The sequence below is a fragment of the Watersipora subatra genome, chromosome 2, assembly GCF_963576615.1.
Source record: "Watersipora subatra chromosome 2, tzWatSuba1.1, whole genome shotgun sequence".
Taxonomy (NCBI): Eukaryota; Metazoa; Bryozoa; class Gymnolaemata; order Cheilostomatida; family Watersiporidae; genus Watersipora; species Watersipora subatra.
In genome coordinates this window covers 76744659-76772520 of record NC_088709.1, presented here as the reverse complement: position 1 = coordinate 76772520, position 27862 = coordinate 76744659, and the positions used below count along the sequence as shown (strand labels likewise).

The window sequence follows — 27862 nt, the reverse complement described above, 5'->3', positions numbered from 1 at the left end:
TATTTGAGACGGGAACACTGTGTAACGCATCTCCATCAAGTGTAGCTCGAAGCTCGGTTGTGCATTGTCCAAACACCCTCAATCACTGGAAGTACCTTGTGTCTAATTGGATGCTTCAAGCGAGGCACAAGTGGGTGTTCAACACAGCAAGGTGAAGTTTCTAGGGGTACTTTATGCTGCGTATAATTGATAGACAATCTATAGAGGCATTTGTTTGTATGTTAGTATAAATATGCATATTCTTGTGATGAAAAGAAAATGGCTAGACACCAATCTTGCTTTTTGCACAATTGCAAGAATCAAATGTGCTTTAGGACTAGTAAATGCATATGTTGAAATTTATGTTTACATAAGTTATAGAGGTCTATGTAGATAGTTTTGTCTATATAATTGATGAATTTCTATGTAGAGAGTTATATCTATATGAAGGATAGATGTATGCATGGAGAATTACATGTAAACCGATATGAACAATAGATGTATGCGGGAGAGTTACATCAACATGTAAAACTGTATTACATCGTGTTTAACCTATAACCAGTTTAGCTGTTTTATTACGTATAGTCAGTGAAAGATCTTAAGCGCTGATTCATACACCATAGCCCTGGAGTGTATGTATTCAGGTTGATGTAGTTTAAAGAGGTGACAACTCTTTGTAGCAATTAGTGTATCAATGTCTTGTAACATCATGTAATTGCTCTTCAATTTCAGAGGAGTTTCTGTTGCTTGCTGGTTGAAGCTGTAAGTTTTCTTTGATAAGTATTTTCTGTTTTGTTAAAAATGAGAGATGTTGATAAAGAAACAGGTACAAATACAAACCAACTCAGATGAAATAGTTGACTGGAATTGTCTCCACTTAGAACCGAAACCGCTGTTGTCAAGCTAACATCTTAACCATTTCAAACTTGTCATCCTCTTGAACCATTTCAGTCAGATTTTTCACTCATGTTACTCGAGTCCTTCTCATCTCATGTTTTACCTGGTAAACTTGGTACACACATGAATGTTATGGCTCTTCTTTGTTTTCTCATGTTCTGTTAGTCTTTCTTGTGCTGGTGAAGAATGATGAGTGGTAAATCTTCTCCTACCTCGTCAGACTAGCGACTGATAGCGAGTTCTGTTAGTCACTCACTAGAATCAAGTACTTAGAATATAAGTCAACTCACCAAGTGTTAAATCAGCATCAGTCAAGTCTCAACTTGAGACTTGGCTTGAGAAAGGCTTGAGACTCTCAAGCCTTCAAATTTATTTTGATTTGTTTGGTATTACAAGTATAATTACTTGTTAAATCTCTAACAAGAATATCTGTCCAATTGAATTGATAAATAGATCAGCAGCACTTTCAACCTGTCCATATAATAGCTGACTGCCATGTACATTCTTTGTGTCGTAGCTTTACAACAACAGCTCTTTATTACCCGTAGCATAATCTTAAAAAGTCATATTTTATTGGAAACAATTTTATTTGAGTTTTGATTATTTAAAAAAGGTCTTAAAATCAACATCACTTTACTTCTGACTAGATATTATTATTTAGTTATTGTTATTATATAAAATATTATTGCTGTGAAAGAGATGAAGACAGTCCTCTTGGTTAAACAGACTGAAGGGTCAACAAGTAGAGCATAGGCGCGTGTTCTAATGGTTATTAGTTTTCATAAAAAGGTACTTTTAAAATATTTTGTCATGTGTATTCATTAAAATTGTATTGCATAATTGAATCAATCTCTACATTTTTACAAATAATAGTTTATTCGCAAAAAGTTTTCGAATCAAGTTTAGTCCAATTTATTCAAGTCAAGTTTCTAGATTATCTAACTTAACCTCAGCTCTCAGATTCATGTTGTTACTCTTTGTAGTCTGAAGGTCTTGAACACAATGATCACAGAAATGTTTGAGCCTACTCTCAAGTTCATTGAAAGTGATTTGGAGAAAGCTCTAGACGCAAACCTTACCAACAGGCATGGCAGCTACAGGAACTCAGTCCGTGGCATGCATGAAGTAAGCATATGAATTTTATGTAAAGCATACAGACTCAGGGTAAAAATGATCTTTATTATATTCTCACTTTCTGTGTGCTTCAGGTACAAACATTTCTCAAGATTATTACAGCACTTCTAAACAAGTACATGTTGAGGGATGCCAGCAATACATCAGAGGCTTCACTGAATGCAGGTCAGTGATCTAGTTCAGCCTGGCAAGTGGCATTGTATTTTTTGAGGGAGGCTGAGAGGCCTTGCATATATTTACAAGCCTTCTACCAAACCTCTAGTACTGGTTGTATAGAGACTATTTTACTTCAGCTTTCTTAGCAGATCATGTTACAACAAAGTGGTAGATCATGGCAGATGCTCAGGTGCATATAAGTGGTGTGCACCAGCTGCTAAAGAGACATACAAGGTCTGTGCTTGCAAAAGGTTGCAAGTCAACGCAGCCGTTCAAAGATCTGGAGAAACTAAATAGTTATGTTTCATGGTTTGACAACTCCATCCAAAAGGATTAATGCAATTGTTGTGCTTAACGTTAGCTATGGAAATTTACTTTGGATTTCGAATGTCTGACTACCTACATCAAGCATTTTGAAGAATGATTCACCTTTTTTTAATTGATTCATGCAATTATGTTTAGCCTTTAGCTGATCAGTGCATGAACATAGCTCATGTACTGTATTTTCTCTTGCACCAGGCCTTAGGTTCTCAAGTAAGTTTATAGATATCAGTTGATATACTAACCGAGTGCACTAGCTCCCTTGTTAACTCTATTCTTGTTACTTATAATTATGTCTAGTAGCTTCCTTGTTGTATTCCATTATAACTTTTACATGTATCCGTTTTGACTTGTTTCTTTATAATGTTTTTTTGTTTTTCTCTCATTTTACTCTGCTTAGGATATCCCCTATCCACTCTCTACTATTGCTCTATCTCTACTTATTCTATCATATATCTCTCTATCATTACTCTGTTTCTTCTTATTCTATCGTATATCTCTCTATCGTTACTCTGTCTCCTCTTATTCTATCATATATCTCTCTATCATTACTCTATCTCTACTTATTCTATCATATATCTCTCTATCATTACTCTGTTTCTTCTTATTCTATCATATATCTCTCTACCATTACTCTGTCTCCTTTTATTCTATCATATATCTCTTTCTCATTACTCTGTCTCCTCTTATTCTATCATATATCTCTTTCTCATTACTCTCTCTCCTCTTATTCTATCATATATCTCTCTATCATTACTCTGTCTCCTCTTATTCTATCATATATCTCTCTATCACTACTCTGTCTCTTTTTATTCTATCATATATCTCTCTATCACTACTCTGTCTCTTCTTATTCTATCATATATCTCTCTACCACTACTCTGTCTCCTCTTATTCTATCATATATCTCTCTATCATTACTCTGTCTCTTCTTATTCTATCATATATCTCTCTATCATTACTCTGTCTCCTCTTATTCTATCATATATCTCTCTACCACTACTCTGTCTCTTCTTATTCTATCATATATCTCTTTATCATTACTCTGTCTCCTCTTATTCTGTCATATATCTCTCTACCATTACTCTGTCTCTTCTTATTCTATCATATATCTCTCTATCACTACTCTGTCTCCTCTTATTCTATCATATATCTCTCTATCATTACTCTATCTCTTCTTATTCTATCATATATCTCTCTATCACTACTCTGTCTCCTCTTATTCTATCATATATCTCTCTATCGTTACTCTGTCTCTTCTTATTCTATCATATATCTCTCTATCATTACTCTGTCTCTTCTTATTCTATCATATATCTCTCTACTACTACTCTGTCTCCTCTTATTCTATCATATATCTCTCTATCGTTACTCTGTCTCTTCTTATTCTATCATATATCTCTCTATCATTACTCTGTCTCTTCTTATTCTATCATATATCTCTCTACCATTACTCTGTCTCCTCTTATTCTATTATATATCTCTCTACCACTACTCTGTCTCCTCTTATTCTATCATATATTTCTCTATCATTACTCTGTCTCTTCTTATTCTATCATATATCTCTCTACTACTACTCTGTCTCCTCTTATTCTATCATATATCTCTCTATCGTTACTCTGTCTCTTCTTATTCTATCATATATCTCTCTATCATTACTCTGTCTCTTCTTATTCTATCATATATCTCTCTATCATTACTCTGTCTCTTCTTATTCTATCATATATCTCTCTATCACTACTCTGTCTCCTCTTATTCTATCATATATCTCTCTATCATTACTCTATCTCTTCTTATTCTATCATATATCTCTCTATCATTACTCTGTCTCTTCTTATTCTATCATATATCTCTCTATCATTACTCTGTCTCTTCTTATTCTATCATATATCTCTCTATCGTTACTCTGTCTCTTTTTATTCTATCATATATCTCTCTATCATTACTCTGTCTCTTCTTATTCTATCATATATCTCTCTATCGTTACTCTGTCTCCTCTTATTCTATCATATATCTCTCTACTACTACTCTGTCTCCTCTTATTCTATCATATATCTCTCTATCGTTACTCTGTCTCTTCTTATTCTATCATATATCTCTCTACCATTACTCTGTCTCCTCTTATTCTATCATATATCTCTCTATCACTACTCTGTCTCCTCTTATTCTATCATATATCTCTCTACTACTACTCTGTCTCCTCTTATTCTATCATATATCTCTCTACCATTACTCTGTCTCCTCTTATTCTATCATATATCTCTCTATCATTACTCTGTCTCCTCTTATTCTATCATATATCTCTCTATCATTACTCTGTCTCCTCTTATTCTATCATATATCTCGCTACTATCGCTCTGTCACCTATCAATTTATCTTGTCATGTCTTTTTTATCCTTGTTCATTTGCACACATGCTCTTTTTCCATTTTATTTGTTAACCAATCTTTTATATATAAAAAATTGATTGTCACACTATAACACGCGTTCCATGCAATTACTTGTAACCAGTAACCCATTTGTATGTGAATAGTTTTTTTATATGTTTCTAGATGTTTAATTCCTTTCTAGCTCACCTTACAAAACGTGATTTTTACTTGAAGACATTGTTCTTATTCAATTCTTCAGTTTCAACTCGCATGTTTTCTCTCCCTCCAGGGATGTCATTTGGTGAAAGTGGCATTTCTGAGTCTCTCACATCTACCTCTGGAGACCAAAGAAGCCAGTCTTCTTCGGCATCTAAATCTCTCCAAGATGAAGACTACATTGCACACGAGAGCCTTGTCAAATGCATCTTCGTCTACAGTTTTGTTTGGGGGTTCGGTGGCCATCTCTCTGACAGGTGCTCAATGCGAATCTATGCATCACATGTGGTTGACTGATGCTCAAACACCTAGTTTTTCTAGCCAAGTGTTATGTCTCTTTCACACTCTTTGATCTTGTTTCGTTGATGCTGACATATATAGAAACACACATGTATTTTAGTTAGGTGTATTATGTTATTTTAATTATAAATCTAGCTCAAGGGTCAAGTTTGACCAGTATACTAAGGAGGCTCTATACCGCTGTTCCGTCTCTATGACTCTGCCGAGGACTGGCTCAGTCTATGATTTATTTGTGGATGTCAAAGAGAAGGTTCTTGCTAAATGGCAAGACAAGCCTGCTGAGAGACTGAGAAACATTCCCGCCAACTATGTGATTACATCAGACGTGAGTTATGGCTACACAATGCTATGGTGACACACAGCAATGTGCTCTTCTAGCAGGGTTTAGCTCATAGTAAAGTATACATTGTCTAGTCCCACATGCTGCGCACATGAAAAAGCTGAAGTGTGGTGGTATTCTCATGAAAGTGTTTCACATTGACTAATATGTTTTATTAGTACCTAAATACATTTTTGGGTCAAGGTTATTGATATGTTTTATTTGTTTGTAGGTAACATATCCTTCATTTTTATTTATGCATCAATTTGGCTGCACATGCACTCGTTTGCAGAAACGTCGCCATATTTGTTGACAAACAAACGTCATTCTTTCTGCGTTATTGAATAGTATTTTTGGTGTTATTTTGAGTTCATATCAGGATTCCTTCGAAAAAGTGTTCAACAAAATTGCGAACAACAGCGTCGTTCACAAAAATAAATTTCACAAGCTTCAATGGTAAGTGTTTTCAATGGTAAAAGTTGTCTACAAAGATTGCGGACCACTAAAATTCACAGTCCCGCACTCATGGAATGACGTCACGAAAAAACCAAAGATAGGTTTGGTAGCCCATACATTTATGTACTTTATGACAAAATTATGCCAAAATTTGTATAGCTATTACAAAGTTGATATGCCATGCAAGGCACATGTCAACACGTTGATATATTGCCAAGTCAGACATGTAGGTAGCCATAGGTTCATATAAACCTCAAGTAAAGCTATTCTTTATAAAAATTTAGATAAAAACATATCTAATGGAATTCAGCATAAATGCTAAATTCCATTAGATTTGATTATACTATATATATTATATTATATATATTAGATTTTTTCATATCATTATCGCATGAGATTTGACTGTAGATTATGTAAGCTTTAAACATGTCTGTAAAATATCTGTATGCCATTTAATAGTAGCCCCATTTATAGTAAATTTACAGGGTCACACTCGTTAGCTGTGTAACCTGTATACTTACAGATAGAAAGAATCTTCCATGTCACAGAGATGTTGATTGCTGCACACAACCATGTTCTCATAACTGGTGTGCCTGGAGTAGGGAAAACAGCACTTGTCACCAATATGCTCATGACGAGGCAGCATTACACCAAAATAGCTATGTGTCCAGGTATGAGTGGAAGATTGGTTTGTTTGTCATATATTCTGTTATAGCTTCCGCTTTGCAATAGAATTTACCTCAGACATACGGTTTTGCAGGCAGGGGCTAACCGCTATGCCTTGCCATACTATGGTATAATTGTTGTCATACTACATCTGCCAATCTGTAATGGCAATTGGTTACAATATGCACGCTTTACACTTCAGGTAGCATGCTTGAAGCACTAGAAGAAAAATGCGTGCCCAGACTTCCTAAAGTGCTATAAATATATGTATAATAGCTGAAAGTCCGGCATTGCACAGGCATTAAAACACAACTTACAAACATTGGCAGGTAATGTAGTTGTCTGCCACTGCAGGTAACTGCAGTGGCAGACAACTGCAGTGGCAGACAACTGCAGAGGCAGGCAACTGCAGTGGCAGACAACTGCAGTGGCAGGCAACTGCAGTGGCAGGCAACTGCAGTGGCAGGCAACTGCAGGGGCAGGCAACTACATTGCAATATAGAAATAGAATGGAAAATGTTGTACATGTTGATTAAAAATAAACTTATTGTGCAAAAAATCTTTATTACCTGTGCAATGCTGGGCGTTCAGTTAGTCTTTCTACAAACTGCAAAACTGTATCATTATCATTTTCAGTACTATTATCTGACATTGACTGCTCTGTTTTTTCATGCAGGGCTGACCTCGGCACAGTTTCAACATATCATAATTACTCGCCTCCAAGACCTGCGGCAGAAAACGGTGTTTGCCTTGGGACCGCAAGGAGGTGGTGTAAGGCCACCACAAAGGCACATGTTTTTTATAGACGATTTGTCCACTGCTGCTCGAGGGCCCGCTGACAGTGGTGAGTGAAATTAATGTATAGTGAGGGGGGAAGGGGTGATTAATGAATATCCAAGTTATGTTATAAGTAGGCACCGTTGTGACTGTTAACAGCCAAATGTCCTGGTCTGAAGAGATACCTTGTTTCTGATTTAATAACAAATATTTATGTTGCGGCATTTAGTATCATCTATAAAAAGTGGTACCTGGTTCCAAAGGGAAGAGCAGTTTTAAAGTGTGTAAATTATAAGGCACTTAGAGGTGCGTAAGAATATAAAGAGGGGAGGAGTTTAGAAGGGGAGGAGTTTGGCAGTGTGTTAGAATGTAAAAGGGAGGAGTTTGAAGGTGTGTAAGAATAGATGAGGGAGGAATTTGGAGGCGTGTTAGAATGTAAGAGGGAGGAGTTTGGAGGTGTGTAAAAATAGATGAGGGAGGAGTTTGGAGGCATGTTAAAATGTAAGGAGGGGAGGAGTTTGGAGGCATGTTAAAATGTAAGGAGGGGAGGAGTTTGGAGGCGTGTTAGAATGTAAGTAGGGAGAGGTTTGAAGGTGTGTGAGAATGTAAAGAGATAGATGTGACCAAAGGCCGGTTCACACTATATCGCCGTATCTCGGCGTTTCCCTTTCGGCGTTCATCGTCGATTATGTGAACCGTGAATTGATGGCATCGACGAAGCATCGCGGACACGTCGGGAAAGTTTGCAGCTGTCAAACTTTCCCGATAGTTCGCGGAGCATCGACGACAGCACGTGTAATGTGAACTATTTCGGTGAAGACAATTCGTGATCGCGGATAGCGTGGTTTCTGTTTATGATAGTTGCTGCAGGACTATATTCCACTCGTTGGACTAGCATGAATCAGAAATACGCGACAACATTTTTTATACTGACTCGTTTTGTTTATGATAAGTTTATGAAAATATTTTTGTAAGGCCTATGCATATTTACTCTTTACTTTAATATTTTCTATTTACCGAAAAAAACATTTCACAGTCTTCATTGCGCGATGTATAATAGAGTGCGTTAAATTGTCCTTGATTTCTTCTCTTCCAGGCTGGACGCATCCGGCACCCACCATCTTCTTTCAGGTGTAAAGCTCTGCTGCTTGCTGCTGTTGTCAAGTCGGTTTCTTCGTCTGAGCAATGCTAAGACAAGTACTTTTCTTAGTTTTAATTTTCTATCCATCTTCAACAAAAGCGATCACTCGATGCGCGCGGTACTAGCTTTTGCTACTAAACCGAAACGCGAATGGTTACGTGCGTCTCAATGGTCTGTTATTAATTAGGCCACGCCTATCGCTGACGCTCCAGTGACCGCGTTATATATGAGAACGTAATGTCGACGACTGTTCCCTGATACAAACGCGGATGGCTTTGTGCTAGTGTGAACATTGCCATCATCGACAATCACCGAAGTATTGTGGCATGAACGCTGAGATACGGCGACGTAGTGTGAACCAGCCTTAAGCGGGAAGGATTTTATGTGGAGAATGTATGCAGAAGAGCCTGCAGATCCTTTATGTAAGGGGTGTATGTACGTAATAACTAATAAGTAAATTCGATAAGTATATACATGGTGGGTGAGAGTACAAATGTGAAAGCATAGAAGTAACATAATGCTCTTATCTATGCTCTTTCCACCAGCCATGCAGCCATGTCTCGAGGCGCTCAGAGAGGTGACTGCCCACAAGATAACTTACGACAGGAAGAGATTTGTGTTCGAGGATACAAAACCAGCCACATTCATTATGGCATGTGCTTCTCCTGGGCATGCAGGTACTAAAACTTATCTTGAGCAACGTTTGAGTTGTCTGCACAGGTTTGAGTTGTCTAGAACTATCACTCTCATTCTGTGATTATCAAGTGAATAGAGATAGCTCTATCTGGAATGGATCAGGCTGGATCAGGCAGACATGCTCATTCAATGAAGTTCCTAGATAGATCTAGTACTGTAAAAGACAGGATGTAATGCAGTGATAACTATAAACAACTTTCTTACGTATCATCTCGTGATGCCTCGTACTAATATTTGTTGCCAGGGAGCGGGTTCGGAGTGAATGCCCACAGTCTGTCTGATAGGCTCATTAGGCAGATGGCAGTTATCAACTTCTTTTCACCAACCGATGATGGAATGCACACTCTGTATGGGAAGTCTCTGCAGACATGGCTAGAGGAGTTCCCAAGTTACGCTGTTGAGCATCACTATGAACTAGCCAAGGTGCTGCAACTCAACGCTTTTCTGCATAGCTCTATCGATTAACTCAGCTCTACCTTATACATAGTTCTATGATTAACTTAGTGTACGCTTATACATAGCTCTATAGATTAACTCAGCTCTATGCGTTATGCGTAACTATGGATAAGTAAACTTTGTACTTTTAAATTTGGATTAGATTAAATGGATTAGTTTAGATTGCTATGTATAGTTCTATGAATTATCAAAACTTTAATTGGTTTCCTTAAAATAACATTTCTGTCGTGCAATACATCCTTTTCTTGTTGATCAGGCAATGATGCAAGGTATGCTTGACCTCTACAAGCTCATGAGATCAAAGTTTAGAGCCACTCCGGCTCAGAGCCACTATGTGTTCACCCTACATGATATCGGACGCATCGTTGAAGGCATGCTGCTTCTGTCACCTAGAAAAACAAAGTCAAAACCCCGTAGAGCTCGTGCCAAAAAGGAAAATGGTGAGTGTAGCAACTATATAAACATTAGTACTGATAGGCTGAGTCTCTGCTATCTTGGCACTGTTACATGAGCATTGGTTGGCTGAACCTTTGTTACATGAGCATTGATTGGCTGATTTAGATTAGCCTATGATACTGCCTTCTGTTACACTGAGAATTTGCTGCATACATAACATTTGTGCATGGTTTGTCAGCAGGCGCAGTGAGCAATGTACAATCGCTCTTTGGAGGAATGCTACCTGGTGGCAAAGTCAGCAAGGAGAAGTTCAAATCACTAAGTGTCAAGGACAGTAAGGACACAAGGAATCAGTCAGCGGACGCTGCATTGCCAATGATGCCTGTGCTTGTGAGACTGTGGTGTCATGAGGTCTCAAGGACATTTGCCGATCGTCTGCTCAGCGATGATGGTGAGTTAGCTGTTTGTTTTCTTGCTCCATTTGAGGCATGACATCTGCTACTGGTGCAGGCATTTGACACCTACTACAGTTGCAGGCATGTGACACCTGCTACAAGTGCAGGCATGTGACACCTACTACTGGTGCAGGCATGTGACACCTGCTACAGGTGCAGGCATGTGACGCCTACTACTGGTGTAGGCGTGTGTCACCTACTACTGGTGCAGGCATGTGACACCTACTATTAGTGTAGGCCTGTGACACTTGCTACAGGTGCAGGCATGTGACATCTGCTACTGGTGCAGGCGTGTGACACCTGCTACAGGTGCAGGCACGTGACACCTACTACTGGTGCAGGCGTGTGACACCTACTATTGGTGCAGGCATGTGACACCTACTATTGGTGCAGGCATGTGACACCTGTTACAGGTGCAGGCGTGTGACACCTGCTACAGGTGGAAACTTAACTTTAAGTGTTTAGAGAGCTTGGAAAATTCAAAGGTTTCAGCAAGCCAATCGCAAAGTCCTCTTGGTGGTGATGATTAAACCAGGTGAAATAATCAAGGTGTTATTGCTACTTTGTATATTTGTAGTCATATCTCGTGTTGCGACTTATATACATACGATTTATAATACTCGCATTATACATTTTCGTCTTCCATTTTCGTGCTAACATAATCATAGAAATCTGACCGCACTAATCATATTCATCAACTAAGCAAATATTTAAGTGAGTTTTACAATAGGTAAGTGCATGGATAATATCTGCTTCAATGGGTGAACCACAAATCTTGAGATAAAATCATCATTTCATCTGTGCGAGGTCGTAAGAATTAGCTTCAGTCAAATTTCTAGCAACAAATAACGCAGGATTCCAAACTCTCAAACATTAATTGTTCTAAAACATTTACAGTCATAACTTGACATACAAACTAAACATTTACAGTCATACCTTGACATACAAACTAAACATTTACAGTCATACCTTGACATACAAATTAAACATTTACAGTCAAACCTTGACATACAAACTAAACATTTACTGTCATACCTTGACATACAAACTAAACATTTACAGTCATACCTTGACATACAAATTAAACATTTACAGTCAAACCTTGACATACAAACTAAACATTTACTGTCATACCTTGACATACAAACTAAACATTTACAGTCAAACCTTGACATACAAACTTATTCTGTTTTCATGTTTAGTTCTCAAAAACACACAATGTATTTTGTTTAATTAAGTTAAAATATCAATACCTTAACAATTGGTATGTTGGCCTCAGAACAAATATGGTGGTTGGTATGTTGGCCTCAGAACAAATATGGTGGTTGGTATGTTGGCCTCAGAACAAATATGGTAAATAGAGTTTTGTATGAAACTACGGGTAAAACATTAAGTTATACACTAGGTAAGTAAAATAATTATAAACAAAAATATTTGTATTGTCACTTTGCTATTGTACTTTTGTATTGAGACATTAGAGACCTGTGAACAGGGAATATGGACATGAGTAGAGCAGTTGATGGAACTAGTCTAGGAACTAGTCATGTGGAACTAGTCTAAGTTAGGTTACATAAACATAAAATTAATATAACCTATTTATAGTTTTAGTTTTTACATCTGATATTTTCTACCTTTTAATGGCCATTTTATAGTCTGTTCACTTTTGCTTATTTTTTGCATGGCTTTCATTGTCTCCCTATCGATAGTTTTACAAAATATGTTAAAAGATGTTTGCTCGCGTTTTTTAGTTATTTTTTGTTTCAATTCAAGGAAAAGCATTACGCACTTATCTACAACTGCAGTACCTCTAGAAAGTTCAGACATATGTCTGAATTTACATTTATGTCCGATTATTGAACAGATATTTGCTCAAGTTTTACATCATACGTAAAATTAGTTGCAAATTGAGATGATCGTAAATCGAGGCAGGACTGTACTTCCGATTATTTTAGCTTTCATTTTATGACTGTTTCTTGTAGTTCAATTTTAATGAACTTTTGCTTATTTTGGGTGTTGTCATTGGCCCTTCTTCGTTGAATTCTGTTATCTAAGATAAAAGTAAACTAATCTGAAATTACGAATCACTTAACTAAACAGAAGAATATCATTTAAACTTCATGGCAATTTTATCAAAGGACATGATTAGCTAGGCCAAGTCTCCAGCTGACTCTTCACCCCCCCCTTGTGTAACTCTTCCCCCCCCCCTTTGTTTAACACCCACTTCTCCCTTTGTGTAAGCTCACTAAAATCACCGTAGTCTGAATGTTTGGTTTATTGAAGCAAATTAACAGATTTTAAAAGGAGTTCAAACGGAGCAATTCTGATTTAGGGACATAGAGCAATTGTCCCTGGAAAGCTACAATACTTTAATTATTCATGAGAAAGCAACTGCTATCTTAGTTTCAACCATTTAAAACCAAGACTGTTGCGGATACAACAGATCACTTTGTCAACTTTGGAATTTTCTTGTAGATGATCTTTGGTTTAGGCGGACACTAAGAGATCTAGTAGAAAAACATTTTTGTACCGCAAGTCCTGATTGGATAGATTCCCATGCTGCTTCTCGGCACATGCGGGCGGTGATGGAAGACAAAAAGCTGTATGAGGTAGGAAGTTTATTCGCTGCTACATGTCTGACCGTAGCATTAGTGACTTGGATTAATATTTACATGTCTGACTGTAGTATTAGTGACTTGGATTAATATTTACATGTCTGACTGTAGTATTAGTGACTTGGATTAATATTTACGTGTCTGACTGTAGTATTAGTGACTTGGATTAATATTTACATGTCTGACTGTAGTATTAGTGACTTGGATTAATATTTACATGTCTGACTGTAGTATTAGTGACTTGGATTAATATTTACATGTCTGACTGTAGTATTAGTGACTTGGATTAATATTTACATGTCTGACTGTAGTATTAGTGACTTGGATTAATATTTACATGTCTGACCGTAGTATTAGTGACTTGGATTAATATTTACATGTCTGACTGTAGTATTAGTGACTTGGATTAATATTTACATGTCTGACTGTAGTATTAGTGACTTGGATTAATATTTACATGTCTGACCGTAGTATTAGTGACTTGGATTAATATTTACGTGTCTGACTGTAGTATTAGTGACTTGGATTAATATTTACATGTCTGACTGTAGTATTAGTGACTTGGATTAATATTTACATGTCTGACTGTAGTATTAGTGACTTGGATTAATACTTACATGTCTGACTGTAGTATTAGTGACTTGGATTAATATTTACATGTCTGACTGTAGTATTAGTGACTTAGATTAATATTTACAAGTTAGGTGAATAATTACCGCTACTAGAGTTATCTACTCTCTGTAGAAAAGCAACAAAGATGCCATGAAGGGTACTCCATTACCATTCGGTCATACCCTCGGCGATGATACTGACTCTGATGACAGTGACCTGAGTGATGGTAGTATGACAGAGGTGACTACAGATGTTGTGACTCCTTTCAGTGAAAGGGACATGGACCCAGATAGCTTTCTGCATACTCATGGAGGTAAGGCTGTATGTTTACAAAGGTCTATACATTTATATTCTCTCTCTTGAATCATACTGCTCTATATTACCCTTGCATATAGGTTTTTTTGAAATCATTGCAGGTGATAAATCAAGCCGGGCATTGGAAGACAATGATAGTGAGGATGCGTACCAAGGTGCGATAACTCCATTCACAGAAACAACTATAAACCTTGCCGATGGTCTGATGAGCCCAGAACAAGACGATGTGAAACCAACATTTGATGATTATCGAGCAGAGCGGTAATGATTCACTTTTCATCAATTTTTGGTGGTGCTTGTAGAGGTATTTGTGTATAACCACTCTATTGCGTATAACCACTCTATTGCGTATAACCACTCTATTGCATATAACCACTCTATTGCATATAACCACTCTATTTCATATAACCACTCTATTGTGTATAACCACTCTATTGCGTATAACCACTCTATTGTGTATAACCACTCTATTTCATATAACCACTCTATTGCGTATAACCACTCTATTGCATATAACCACTCTATTGCATATAACCACTCTATTTCATATAACCACTCTATTGCGTATAACCACTCTATTGCGTATAACCACTCTATTGCGTATAACCACTCTATTGCATATAACCACTCTATTTCATATAACCACTCTATTGTGTATAACCACTCTATTGCGTATAACCACTCTATTGCGTATAACCACTTTATTGCGTATAACCACTCTATTGCATATAACCACTCTATTTCATATAACCACTCTATTGCGTATAACCACTCTATTGCGTATAACCACTCTATTGCGTATAACCACTCTATTGCATATAACCACTCTATTTCATATAACCACTCTATTGTGTATAACCACTCTATTGCGTATAACCACTCTATTGCGTATAAATCTATTGTGTATTTCCAAACAGCAACAGTAGAAGATGTGTGGTTGCCTGAAACTGCTGTTTTGCCATTTTTAATAACAATTTAAAGTTCAGAATATCTCTAAGTTGAGCAGTTATTTGTACTGTCATTTGGAATTTTCAAAGTCTGTCAGAAGACTTGCATTCTACTAGAAATCTTTATCTTATTTCTTAAAACATGGTAATGTACTTTATATTAATACAAAAACTGTGTAAATGTGGTCTTTTTAGCTTTGCTTTATTAGCCCATTGCTATCTTCTGCAGCCAGTACCGCAGTCTCTATGAGAAATCTGAACTGCAAGGCAGAGACAACTCCAGCAGCGATGAATCAGATCATGCAGAAATTGGATCTCAGGCTATCCGTGTATCTGAGTCAATGCCAGCTCCACATCCTCTTCAGGCGGGAGAAGAAGCTAGCACTATAGGCGTGTCTGTATCTGGTTAGTGAAGCTCTGGGAATCGCTCATAAATCATAGCTTGTGCTTCATGCTGCAGTGTGTATCAATTAGTGTTGTCAGCAATAGTCACATTAACTGTTTTAAGGCTTGCTATACTCACGCTGTTGGCTAATTCATTTTTTACTTAATTTACATCAAAAAGCAGGCAAACTATGAAATCTAACCAGATATGAAATGCAAATATTTGTGTTTTAGGCAAACATATTAGCACTCTATGGGTGAGCAACTAGATAAGGCATCGGCAATTATGAGCAGGCAATTCCTCATTGTACAACTCACAAAATTTATTCTTTTCTGTTGGTGTTATAACATTCACTGATGTTACAGCATAATGCTAAAAATAAGTGAAATATGTAAACAAGGTGATAGAATCTAGAAGTAGGTAATTGGTGTCATCCAATCATGTTGGTTAATCATGCGAGTTACTCACCCAGCATCCATTGGCTCTAGTTGGTTTAATTGTAGTATAGTATGTAGCTTGTGCTGAAGTTGTCTCCTCTACATGAAAAGAGCATGCAGCTACAACACGCTTTTGTTTTTAACACCAGGAAACTGTGCATACGCTTGCTAAATCTAGGATTATGCTTTTCGTTTATTTTGTGACAACATGGATCACCCATATTCATATTTAGGCATCTAATGTTTTGTTCTGTCTGGAACTACCTGCACAGAATGTCAGTCTTTTATCATCCCTGCATGGTGTACGCACAGCTTCACTTTGTGTTTCTGGTAGATTATGTTGCTTTGCACCTGCTTTTTGTTGTCACACTCGCTTGATGTTTAGACGACATGACTAACTTTACATCTCTAACACCCGTCACCTGGGAGACAAGGAGTGTATTTACTACCGAGAGCAGACGAACCTCAACTTCTAGAGCTGTTAGTGATGTTCCATCCGGTAGGCAAACATTTTAGCTGTCTTTATAGGCCTTCTTTCAGCTATGTTTTTCATCAAGTAGGCCCTGTTCCTAAACTCTTCGCAAACCCTTATTTCTGTTCTGGAGTAATCCTCTCTTACTAGGCGCTTTCTTGCCTTATTTTCAATTCCTCTAGTATGCAAGGCAAGTTGTTTCAATTGTTATCGGTTTTTTATTACGTTTTCTAACTGAAAATGTGTTCTGTTAAAAAGAAAACTGACTTGAGGATACCATAGAATACCATTATATATGTATAACCAGGTGTATAATGAGGGCTAAATAAGCTTCGATTCAATTGCCAGGGAGCGCCGAGCTGAAGGGGTTGTTGTTTCTATGAAACGTTTTTTGTTAGATTTTGAGGCTGCTCAATTTAAACTAAGTTATAGTTTTATAATTGAGCTCAGGCCATATGAATTTGGCATTAGAAGATAAAACTATATGCAGTGATGGTAGCTACCAATGTATTTGGTAGCTACCATCACTGCAATGTATTTGGTAGATACCATCACTACAATGTATTTGGTAGATACCATCACTACAATGTATTTGGTAGATACCATCACTACAATGTATTTGGTAGGTACCATCACTACAATGTATTTGGTAGATACCATCACTACAATGTATTTGGTAGATACCATCACTACAATATATTTGGTAGATACCATCACTACAATGTATTTGGTAGGTACCATCACTACAATGTATTTGGTAGGTACCATCACTACAATGTATTTGGTAGGTACCATCACTACAATGTATTTGGTAGATACCATCACTACAATATATTTGGTAGATACCATCACTACAATGTATTTGGTAGGTACCATCACTACAATGTATTTGGTAGGTACCATCACTACAATGTATTTGGTAGATACCATCACTACAATGTATTTGGTAGGTACCATCACTACAATGTATTTGGTAGATACCATCACTACAATGTATTTGGTAGATACCATCACTACAATATATTTGGTAGATACCATCACTACAATGTATTTGGTAGGTACCATCACTACAATGTATTTGGTAGGTACCATCACTACAATGTATTTGGTAGGTACCATCACTACAATGTATTTGGTAGATACCATCACTACAATGTATTTGGTAGATACCATCACTACAATGTATTTGGTAGGTACCATCACTACAATGTATTTGGTAGGTACCATCACTACAATGTATTTGGTAGATACCATCACTACAATGTATTTGGTAGATACCATCACTACAATGTATTTGGTAGATACCATCACTACAATGTATTTGGTAGGTACCATCACTACAATGTATTTGGTAGGTACCATCACTACAATGTATTTGGTAGATACCATCACTACAATGTATTTGGTAGGTACCATCACTACAATGTATTTGGTAGGTACCATCACTACAATGTATTTGGTAGATACCATCACTACAATGTATTTGGTAGCTACCATCACTACAATGTATTTGGTAGATACCATCACTACAATGTATTTGGTAGATACCATCACTACAATGTATTTGGTGGAGATAGCTTGAACCGCTCTCATTTGCGCCTTCATGGGAAGTTTTTTTTCTCCGTGAGACTGAATATATATATCTTTGTTTAATATCTCAAAATGGCTTGTATAACTATCCATCCCTTTACCTAGTACCCCTCTACTAGTTTGTTCTAGTCCATTATAGAGGAGCTAGCCACGCTATGGCAGCACTTCGCAGGTGTTAAGCAAACGGCAGCAGTGCAGGTGCTAGACATGCCAGCTAAACAGCTACCCCGCAGTCCATATTACATAACTAACTCATCCATAATTCAAGCATCATTTTTCTTCGTCATTGCTGAACCTTTCCTTTGTTTATTTAATGCAATGCTGCATTCGGCTTCAACAACACTCGCATTCTTCAGCCAATGAGCATCCTGGTCGAGCTTGTCAAAATAAATTTGCATCTGGGTGAGATGTTGCTTCCTTTTTCTTGTGAAGTGGTCAAAGATCTGACCTTCAGCAAGCGAGTTCCTTGAATGGATTGCGGAAGGAGAAACTATCTCTAGTGAAGAGGGCATGCTGTGCTCTATTTTAAAACTAAGATATGAGATAGGACTGTTCAATGTAAGGGGGATAACGTGAAAGAAGAAAATGTTGCTGTCATAGAATACTCTCTTGTATTTACATTGAAGTTCTATAAAAATACAGAATGCACCGAGGAAACTAGTACAAAATATAATCTTGAGCTAAGTAGACTGTGCTCCAGTCCTTATGATCGCGAGGGATGGGCTGTGCATAGCATCAAGTCTTTAAGTTATGTAGTTATGTATTCCGAATCACGCCTTCTCTCTGGTTTGTTGCACAAAGTATAGTCTATATAGTGTGACAAGACTGGTAGCAGAAAGCAGAGGGAGGAAGTGATTGTTAAAAGCAGATAACTCCATCCCACATCACAATCGCCTGTCCGAAATATAGAGCTGTTGGTCCCGCAAATCTCCCTGACCACCTTTGAATCTAATCCAACCATGTAGAACATGATGGCTGTTGTGAATAGGACGGCTGCAAATAGCAGATATAGTTTAAGCTATAAGTATAGAAGAAAAACAACTTTGAATATACGAGTTAACTCTAGTACGAGTTACATGTTACTTAATTCCACACTGAGATGTCTATGAACAATCGCAATCATACTCGGTGTTATATTGCATCTCCTGATAAACCTACTTCAAATAGTATTCAACCTGCTATGCTTTGACAAATGTTGCTAATAGACCTGATAAAACTGGAGAAAGGTTGCTAATAGACCTGATAAAACTAGAGAAAGGTTGCTAATATACCTGATAAAACTAGAGAAATGTTGCTAATAGACCTGATAAAACTAGAGAAAGGTTGCTAATAGACCTGATAAAACTAGAGAAAGGTTGCTAATAGACCTGATAAAACTAGAGAAATGTTGCTAATAGACCTGATAAAACTAGAGAAAGGTTGCTAATAGACCTGATAAAACTAGAGAAATGTTGCTAATAGACCTGATAAAACTAGAGAAATGTTGCTAATGGACCTGATAAAACTAGAGAAAGGTTGCTAATAGACCTGATAAAACTAGAGAAATGTTGCTAATAGACCTGATACAACTAGAGAAATGTTGCTAATAGACCTGATACAACTAGAGAAAGGTTGCTAATAGACCTGATAAAACTAGAAAAAGGTTGCTAATGGACCTGATAAAACTAGAGAAATGACGTCAATTCAGAAAGTTTAGCTCCTATAAAGTTACTAAATTAGTAAAATAATACAGCCTACTTACAACTTGAGTCTACTTAAAAAAATTCATTATTTAAATTCAAGTTATGTTATCTAAATTTTAATTTAAGCTACTCAAATTAAAATAAATTAATAAACTTTTTTCAACAATGAACCAAGAGATTGAGTGATAAGTCTTTCTTTTAACAAACAAAGATGGCTGTTGGTCAGCATGAAGAGGCTGCAAGGATATGCCTTATAGTTTGGCTGAAGATCTCAACTATCAAAAATGGTTTTCGGTCTCTGTACTATTATTGAAAACAAGATGTTTTATTAGTTTGATGTCTTTGAAGGATATCAGAAACAGTTTTCAGAAAGCAAATACATCTGTGAAGGAAGTATCTGTTAGTCTTACTGCGATTTTTGTGGTGTGAAAGCTTGGCTTGAGGATACTGTAACTCATGTGTCCTCGTTTGAAAGACAAACATGTTTGACTTAGATTGATTTACTTTAATGTTTACCAGGAATAAATAGCAGCCTCGCAAAGTCAAACTCTCTTTGTTTTAGTTAAAGCTAAATATTTTTGTAATATTAGTTAGTTTAACCCAGCCTAGGAAGTCACTGCTACAATCAGTTCTTCCTTTCTCAAAGAAAGCTTTTTCTCCCCAGAGTCAGTCGGAAGCATTGCAAAGGGATAGCGGCAGCCATAAAAGAGACTGTTTTGGTCACCCACTGAATATATGTAGCTAGCTGGCTTTGAGTTAACAAAATCATTTGATAACACACAGGTGTACATTCATAGCTGTACATTTGCTATTTGTATCCGAGAGACTTTGTCGTAGCTCTACATGCACTGATTAGAATTCATTGCTATTAATATTTTTGGTACTACGCTAGGATTGGATGTGATAAGGGTACAGCTTAGTCGGGATAGCTATGCGTAGGCACATCAAAGCAATTTGAACTCATGTGGACTCAACACTGCTCATGACTATGTTTGTAATGTTGTCATGTAAGCATCACTCTCTGACAATAAGCCCACATGCTTATCATCAGCATCAATACTCAGAAATATTTATTTCATTATTATTATCATCGCTTTATCTTCTGCGACTGGTAATGAAAACTGATGGGCAGCGAGCTGTCAGGGATACAAGTTCCAATTTTTATGTATCTGCTACGAAAGAGGGAGGGGTTGGTAGCTGATGTGTTGCAAGGAGAGGCTAATTGATTATGAATAGAGGGTGCTGTCAATTTTACATGTGTAGCCGTTGAGGGCTGTCCGCCGCAACCCTATACTTTCACATCCACCTGACCGTCAATTTTTAAAACTTTTGTGAACGGATGGAGGGGCGAGGGTTACTTGGTAAATTTTTGATACATTTACTGGTTGTATGCTTCTTATAAGCCTCATGTCACTGAATAGCCTGTAAATCCTAAAAGGTATATCTATATTAAATTATGAGAATGAAAATAATATTATCTTGAACATTTGGCAATTAAATCTGTAACCAGCTTATGTCAGCCCAATATATGTCAGCCCAATATATGTCAGCCCAATATATGTCAGCCCAATATATGTCAGCCCAATATATGTCAGCCCAATATATGTCAGCCCAATATATGTCAGCCCAATATATGTCAGCCCAATATATGTCAGCCCAATATATGTCAGCCCAATATATGTCAGCCCAATATATGTCAGCCCAATATATGTCAGCCCAATATATGTCAAATTATGAAAAGCTTTAATAGTTTATATAGCTTTAAGATGTCGTTTAGCTTGTGTTTCATTTGCCCCATAGATGTATTAACTAATGCTAACATCTCTATGAAATGTAATAAACTTAAAGACTGACAAATACGTAGTTACATCACAATATTTTTAAAACGTTAAAACTTTTTCTTGCGGCATAGAATGCTATCTACAGCTCTAATGTTTGTATTACTTCTGAGGTTATTGTATAAATTTATTTGAAAAGCCTTCAGGAACTTGACCTGAGGTTACCGAGGGAGCAGAGTAGCGGAGACCGAATGAAACCATGTTATGTATCTGAATGTTTTTTGAGTTTACAGTATTTGATCTACCAAGAAATATTGGTAAGAAGGTAAAGGAATATACTGATTGGTTGGTGTCGGCAAAGGTCGCCAGAAAGTCAGCACAGGGTTTTGTTTTTAGTTTCTGCCATAGTTTGTGCGGAGCACTCAAGAAAGCCTATCGATTCCTGAGCATATCTGTGTTTATTGGCACTTAAGAGAAAGCCTGCGAGTGTTTGCTTTATGTTGCCTTCCTGCTGGCGGTGCAAATAAAGGATTATTCGTCTCACATTATCGGCAGCGCATTGGCAATGTGATAAAACTTTATGGTATTCAGGTGTTGATATGATGCTGACTTTGATCAGCCAAGTTAATCTATTACACATAACAGCTTTCTTTTTCCTCACTGCTTCACTAATTCATACTGATTTCTCATGGTAAAGGAGTTCACGTCTCCCTAAGCCTCTACTCAGCTCTCTACGCTCTCTACTTGTCATTGTTGTATTGAAAAGGACAGAGTTGTGAACCAGTTTCATCTCCGCTGCTCTGCGCTATCAATTGCTTGTACTTAGTGGCCTGACTGCGGCCAGGCTGGTTATGATATTAATCTTCAATCAATCACTCGTATCTGCCAGCAGACGATCGCTAAACAACTGACTCACAGGCAGTTCTGTGACACTCACCTGCAAATAGCTGCATGTATCCTGCTAAGAAGGAGATGCGCCGCCTCGTTTTTTTCTGGATTAAAGTTATAGTGCTTAAGGCTAATATCCAACTGAGTCCAAGCAAGGTGTCGGCGAGGCAGGAGAAGATGAGAGTCAACCTCCAAGAGATCGAGGCTAGTCTCGCGTATTGCTGGCAGTTAAGATCATTCGTTATTTCATTCCTTTTGCACTGCTTGATGAGGCCAAGCGACTCGCTCGTTCTTGAATTGACCAGCCAACCCGTCTGGGTCAAGGTCAGTGTGCTGAGAGCGAATAAGAATAGGGAAAGACTCATCCATATCCACGCTACCGGCTGCTTAAGCCTATTCACTGTCAATTTTTCCTTTCCTCGAGTGTTCCAATCATTCTTTGCATCGCTAGCTGTCGTTATGTTGCTGTCGGTGCTCTCCGCAGATCGAGCGCTTTGGTTAGCTGGAGAGAGACATTGCGCAGGCTGGCTCGGTTGGAGATGGCACTGACAGTTAGGATTGTGATAAAGAGGAGCCGTGGTCGAATAGGTCGTATGACTACCGTCGCTACCTCCGTACGCAGGCATGGTGTAGGTAGCACTACCATCACTGTCTGTCGCACCTAACTGCAGCAGCTCGCTGTATTGGTGCTGAAAACGTGGATTAGTATGTGTCGAGGCGGGTGAGTCTGTCATCTGTAAAAAAAAACCTTGTATTTAATTGGATGCTTTTGTAAGTAAACAATTTGTGAGAGATATTTAAAGTGCTAATATTTCCTACAAAATACCATGACCGGTGGCACCTATGGGCTTCGTAATCACTTGCTACAAAACGCCTTGACTGGCGCAAACCGATCCCGCTATGCAAGCACTTTCCATTCCACAACATGCCATGACCGGTAACACCTATCTGCTGTTCAATCACTTTCTGCAAAATGCTTTGTCTTGTGACACCTCTCTGATGTGCAAGCACTTTCTACAACATGTCATGACTGATGGCACCTATTTGTTGCGCTAGAACTTTGCTAGAACTTTTTATAACGTGCCTTGACAAGTAACATTTATCTTCTGTGCAAGCACTTTTTACAACATGCCATAGACTGGTGACACCTATCTGCTAGTTCTGACAGCAAGATAGCCATTCTAGTTTTAGAAAATACGTTAGTGGGTGTCTTATTCATACAAACCACTGCTGTTATAACACAGTTGAGTAAAAGCCTAATGACTGATTCTGCTTACCCCATGCTGTTGGGGGTGGTGGACTGGAACCCTCTGTGGATAGCTCATTCTAGATCATCTGCTCTCAAACTGAAAAAGTAAATAGGCAAGAGTGTTTGATACTTTTCTTTCACATTGCCAAATAAATTATGTTTATGGGTGTAGCCCATGTCTAACTGGCAGCAGGCCAACCTCGAGCCAACCAAGGAGTAGCCCATGTCTAACTGGCAGCAGGCCAACCTCGAGCCAACCAAGGAGTAGGCCTAAAGGCTTCTTGCTGCAACCCTCTGCCCAGTCACCATGACCCCTCCGGCTTCACTCATTAATTTTTTCCAGATTACAACTCTGATAATTGCTACTATGGTTTCCACCTCATCACATCTCTCTCCTTTTCATCTTTTAAAAATTAAGTGAAATGAAAGATGTGACCTCCGATGACTTTCGAAATCAACTATCAAGAGGAAGTAGCAATTATAGTGAGCACTTGCACGGCTGTGGTCAGTTTAGAGAAGCTTGGTGGCCACCCCTCCTACCGTCGTACTCTCAGTAGGTTAATAGTTGCTACCCCCAGCTTCGATTTAAATACTTTCATAGTTTTTGAGCCAAGCAACAAGTGCCTGCCAATTGATACAAAGCTATTTTCTGCTCTAGTCCCAATAAAAAAACGGTCCACTGACCAATAGGGTGTTGACAGCAGTTTAGGTAGGCATAGGGGTGAAAGTTGAAGACAGCAACTTGCGCTGGTACAGGGAATCAACATCGACTAGTCACAACTGTTAGCCCAAGAATACAAACAGTAGCGGGTGGTGACAGTAGGTTGGGTATATAAATTAGGTATAAACTGGGCCATGACCTTGATGGTTGTAGTCATGGTCAAAGATGTACAACAACGACTGTGCAGAGGTATAGCTATGTACAACAAAGACTGTGCAGAGGTATAGCTATGTACAACAAAGACTGTGCAGAGGTATAGCTATGTACAACAACGACTGCAGAGGTATAGCTATGTACAACAAAGACTGTGCAGAGGTATAGCTATGTACAACAAAGACTGTGCAGAGGTATAGCTATGTACAACAAAGACTGTGCAGAGGTATAGCTATGTACAACAAAGACTGTGCAGAGGTATAGCTATGTACAACAAAGACTGTGCAGAGGTATAGCTATGTACAACAAAGACTGTGCAGAGGTATAGCTATGTACAACAACGACTGCAGAGGTATAGCTATGTACAACAAAGACTGTGCAGAGGTATAGCTATGTACAACAAAGACTGTGCAGAGGTATAACTATGTACAACAAAGACTGTGCAGAGGTATAGCTATGTACAACAAAGACTGTGCAGAGGTATAGCTATGTACAACAAAGACTGTGCAGAGGTATAGCTATGTACAACAAAGACTGTGCAGAGGTATAGCTATGTACAACAAAGACTGTGCAGAGGTATAGCTATGTACAACAAAGACTGTGCAGAGGTATAGCTATGTACAACAAAGACTGTGCAGAGGTATAGCTATGTACAACAAAGACTGTGCAGAGGTATAGCTATGTACAACAAAGACTGTGCAGAGGTATAGCTATGTACAACAAAGACTGTGCAGAGGTATGGCTATGTACAACAAAGACTGTGCAGAGGTATAGCTATGTACAACAAAGACTGTGCAGAGGTATGGCTATGTACAACAAAGACTGTGCAGAGGTATGGCTATGTACAACAAAGACTACAGAAATGTAGCCCTTATAACAAAGCATAATTAGTAAAATTGCTTAAAGATATTAATAATACTTTTAATATTAATTAGGATGTAATGTTCAGGCAATGATTGCCTTGGTTCATGCTGGCCAAAGCTAGGGCATGCCGAGTCCCTGCTGGCAACCACAATCCTAGTGATGTAGCGATATGCAGATGATGCCTTAAGTGAGTGCTGCCGGGGCATGGCTGATGAACAGGCCGGGCTGGATGAGTCTGGAGCCAGCCCCTATTAATATTACTCAATAGCATTTATAAAACTAATGTTTGCATGTACTATTTTGCAGCTGTTCTGCTTACCCTAGCCTAAGCTACATAAGATTAATGTTGTGTTATTCGGTATGACCTATCAGGCCTCCAAACAGATGAAGGAGGAGAGTTACAAATAATGGGGTTAGAGCAAGTCTGCTACAAGTTATTACGCTGTCTACAGACCCTGTCTGGCTCGGCAGTAGTTTGTGAGAGACTCGCTGCCTTATGGATAACTCTTGTAACAACTGCTTATAGGCAAATTATTTCATTATTATTGCTGATGCTGCCGTGATGCATGGGTATCTTTGGTTCTGCCTCTTGGAAGTTGTCTTCTATTATATGCCAGCGTCTTTACTTATAAATACGTCTGTCTATCTAGGGTCGCAATTCAACCGAGATGACATTCTCTGGAGTTGCCATGACTGGCAACCCTAACATGACATTGGTATTTACTAGTTTTTAGCAATCAACTCTTACTTTGGCTGTCAGTTTTGGTAAAATATTGCAGCTTCATTTGCTCTTCCCTGCAGTATTCTAATTGGCCAGCATTTGTGTAGGAAACTCATATCAGCACAAACACAAGTTCAATATAGTAATCAGCTTAAACTTTCAAATTTTATTTGACTTGAACAATTTTATAGCGTTTTATGTGAAGCTCTCAAGCTAATAATAGAAATATGATAAAGTTATTAAATATTTGACCTTGGCCTGTAGTAGTAATAGAGACTTTAAACTCTGTTTATTCTAGTGGTTGGTCTTTCCAAAACAGGTAAATAATTCAGTCCTTCTAGCGCTGGCTGATACACTTAGAAAACCTGTTGATTTAAATACTATTGTGCCAGAAAAGTCGCGGCTTATGGTTCTGGTGAACAAACATGCTTAGCGGAAGAGAGGGTAGGTTGGTCTACCCAAGGAGGGTTACAGTCATGCATGCCGCCAATGAAAGTAAAATACAATCCTTGATGTTTAGCTGAGTGAAAACGCGATGTATGAGGTAGCCGCCGAGGCTCGCAGTTATATAGGCAGTAGAATCTTGACCATGCGTTGTCTGAGCCACATCCAGAATAATAGAGAAGTCGATGTTTAATATACGAATAAAAATGTGAGCTCCTAGTCATAACTCACGTTCCCTCTCCACTCACCTGTTGCGATTTGCAGAGGCGCTTGTCGTCCTCGTTTGAGCCGTCTGTCGGGGAGAGATAATGAGATATGAAGAATGACAGTGGAAATCTTATAAAAGAGAGCAGAACAATACACTCTCTCCTCGTCTTACAGCTTTGTCTATAATGTTATTCGGAGTAGTCGTATCAGTTCTCATACCACTGCAGTTTTTCTCATTGGCTGCGTGTCCCATTTCTCTTTTCTCATTGGCTTAATGCCGGTATGTGAGAAACGAGCCCGTCTAATGAAGTTTAATATTCCAGCCATTCGTGTATGATATGATTTATCTCTGTTGTGTAATTAGCAGGCTTATTGTGACAACTGGCTGGTTTAGAGTGACTTATGTCACGATAACTGACTGATCCACTTCTTGGTACTTGTCTCCCATATGCTCTTATCTCCCTATAACTGTCCCCTCCCCTGTCTTCATTTCTCTCTGTACCCCCTGTCTTCATCTCTCCTTGTACTAGCCCCTACCATGTGCACTTATCTCCCTGTACCAGCCCTTTCCATATGATCTTATCTCCCTATAACTGTCCCCTCCCCTGTCTTCATTTCTCTTTGTACCCCCTGTCTTCATCTCTCCTTGTACCAGCCCCTACCATGTGCACTTATCTCTTTGTACCAGCCCTTTCCATATGATCTTATCTCCCTATAACTGTCCCCTCCCCTGTCTTCAATTCTTCCTGTACCCCCCTGTCTTCATCTCTCCTTGTACCAGAACCTACCATGTGCACTTATCTCCCTGTACCAGCCCCTACCATGTGCACTTATCTCCCTACAACAGCCCCCCTCACATTGGCTCTTTTCTTCCACTACCAGCTCTTTCCACATCTCCCCCTACACCTGCCCTACCCCATGTCCTCTTCAGCACCTGTTCATTATTTTGTGTGTTATCTTTTCAATAATAATCGTTGGCCACCCAAGCTGTATGTGTAACTCAGATTAACGCTTCTTGATTGAAAGTAAAAAATGGTTACGCCCACACCTCC

The 27862-nt window shown here is 38.3% G+C and overlaps 3 protein-coding genes across 3 annotated transcripts in view; 2 read left to right on the top strand and 1 right to left on the bottom strand.

Moving 5' to 3' along the window:
• Positions 1-15: 15 nt before the first annotated feature.
• On the top strand, positions 16-15629 carry LOC137388584 (dynein axonemal heavy chain 6-like). The gene is made up of 15 exons (XM_068075065.1): positions 16-151; positions 1860-2001; positions 2085-2175; positions 5145-5328; positions 5507-5696; positions 6670-6817; positions 7489-7656; positions 9276-9407; positions 9671-9822; positions 10139-10322; positions 10517-10729; positions 13206-13339; positions 14090-14282; positions 14374-14533; positions 15449-15629. The coding sequence occupies exons 1-15, from the start codon at positions 111-113 to the stop codon at positions 15627-15629; spliced, it is 2313 nt and encodes a 770-aa protein (XP_067931166.1). The 5' UTR covers positions 16-110.
• A 3073-nt stretch (positions 15630-18702) lies between these two features.
• On the bottom strand, positions 18703-26978 carry LOC137387726 (LHFPL tetraspan subfamily member 7 protein-like). The gene is made up of 4 exons (XM_068074226.1): positions 26852-26978; positions 23729-23797; positions 22501-23185; positions 18703-19096 (listed from the first exon to the last, which is right to left on the bottom strand). Exons 2-4 carry the CDS (start codon positions 23774-23776, stop codon positions 18852-18854), a joined length of 978 nt encoding a protein of 325 aa, XP_067930327.1. The 5' UTR covers positions 23777-23797; positions 26852-26978; the 3' UTR covers positions 18703-18851.
• Positions 24142-27862, top strand: part of LOC137388583 (uncharacterized) — a 56441-nt gene continuing 52720 nt past the window's right edge. Inside the window, exon 1 of the mRNA XM_068075064.1 lies at positions 24142-24253. Within this exon, the coding sequence (XP_067931165.1) occupies positions 24142-24253 (112 nt within the window). The remainder of the gene's footprint in view (positions 24254-27862) is intronic.

What these genes read in the sequence shown, in the direction of transcription:
- LOC137388584 (XM_068075065.1), top strand. Translation starts at nt 111, where the DNA reads ATGCTTCAAGCGAGGCACAAGTGGGTGTTCAACACAGCAAG. An exon ending in AGAGGCTTCACTGAATGCAG is followed by an intron (nt 2,176 to 5,144) that starts GTCAGTGATCTA and finishes CTCTCCCTCCAG; the next exon opens with GGATGTCATTTGGTGAAAGT. An exon ending in GGTGGCCATCTCTCTGACAG is followed by an intron (nt 5,329 to 5,506) that starts GTGCTCAATGCG and finishes TTATAAATCTAG; the next exon opens with CTCAAGGGTCAAGTTTGACC.
- LOC137387726 (XM_068074226.1), bottom strand. Translation starts at nt 23,776, where the DNA reads ATGAGCTATCCACAGAGGGTTCCAGTCCACCACCCCCAACAGCATGGG. An exon ending in ACCACCCCCAACAGCATGGG is followed by an intron (nt 23,186 to 23,728) that starts GTAAGCAGAATC and finishes TTTTTTTTACAG; the next exon opens with ATGACAGACTCACCCGCCTC. An exon ending in ATACATGCAGCTATTTGCAG is followed by an intron (nt 19,097 to 22,500) that starts GTGAGTGTCACA and finishes TGCTATTTGCAG; the next exon opens with CCGTCCTATTCACAACAGCC.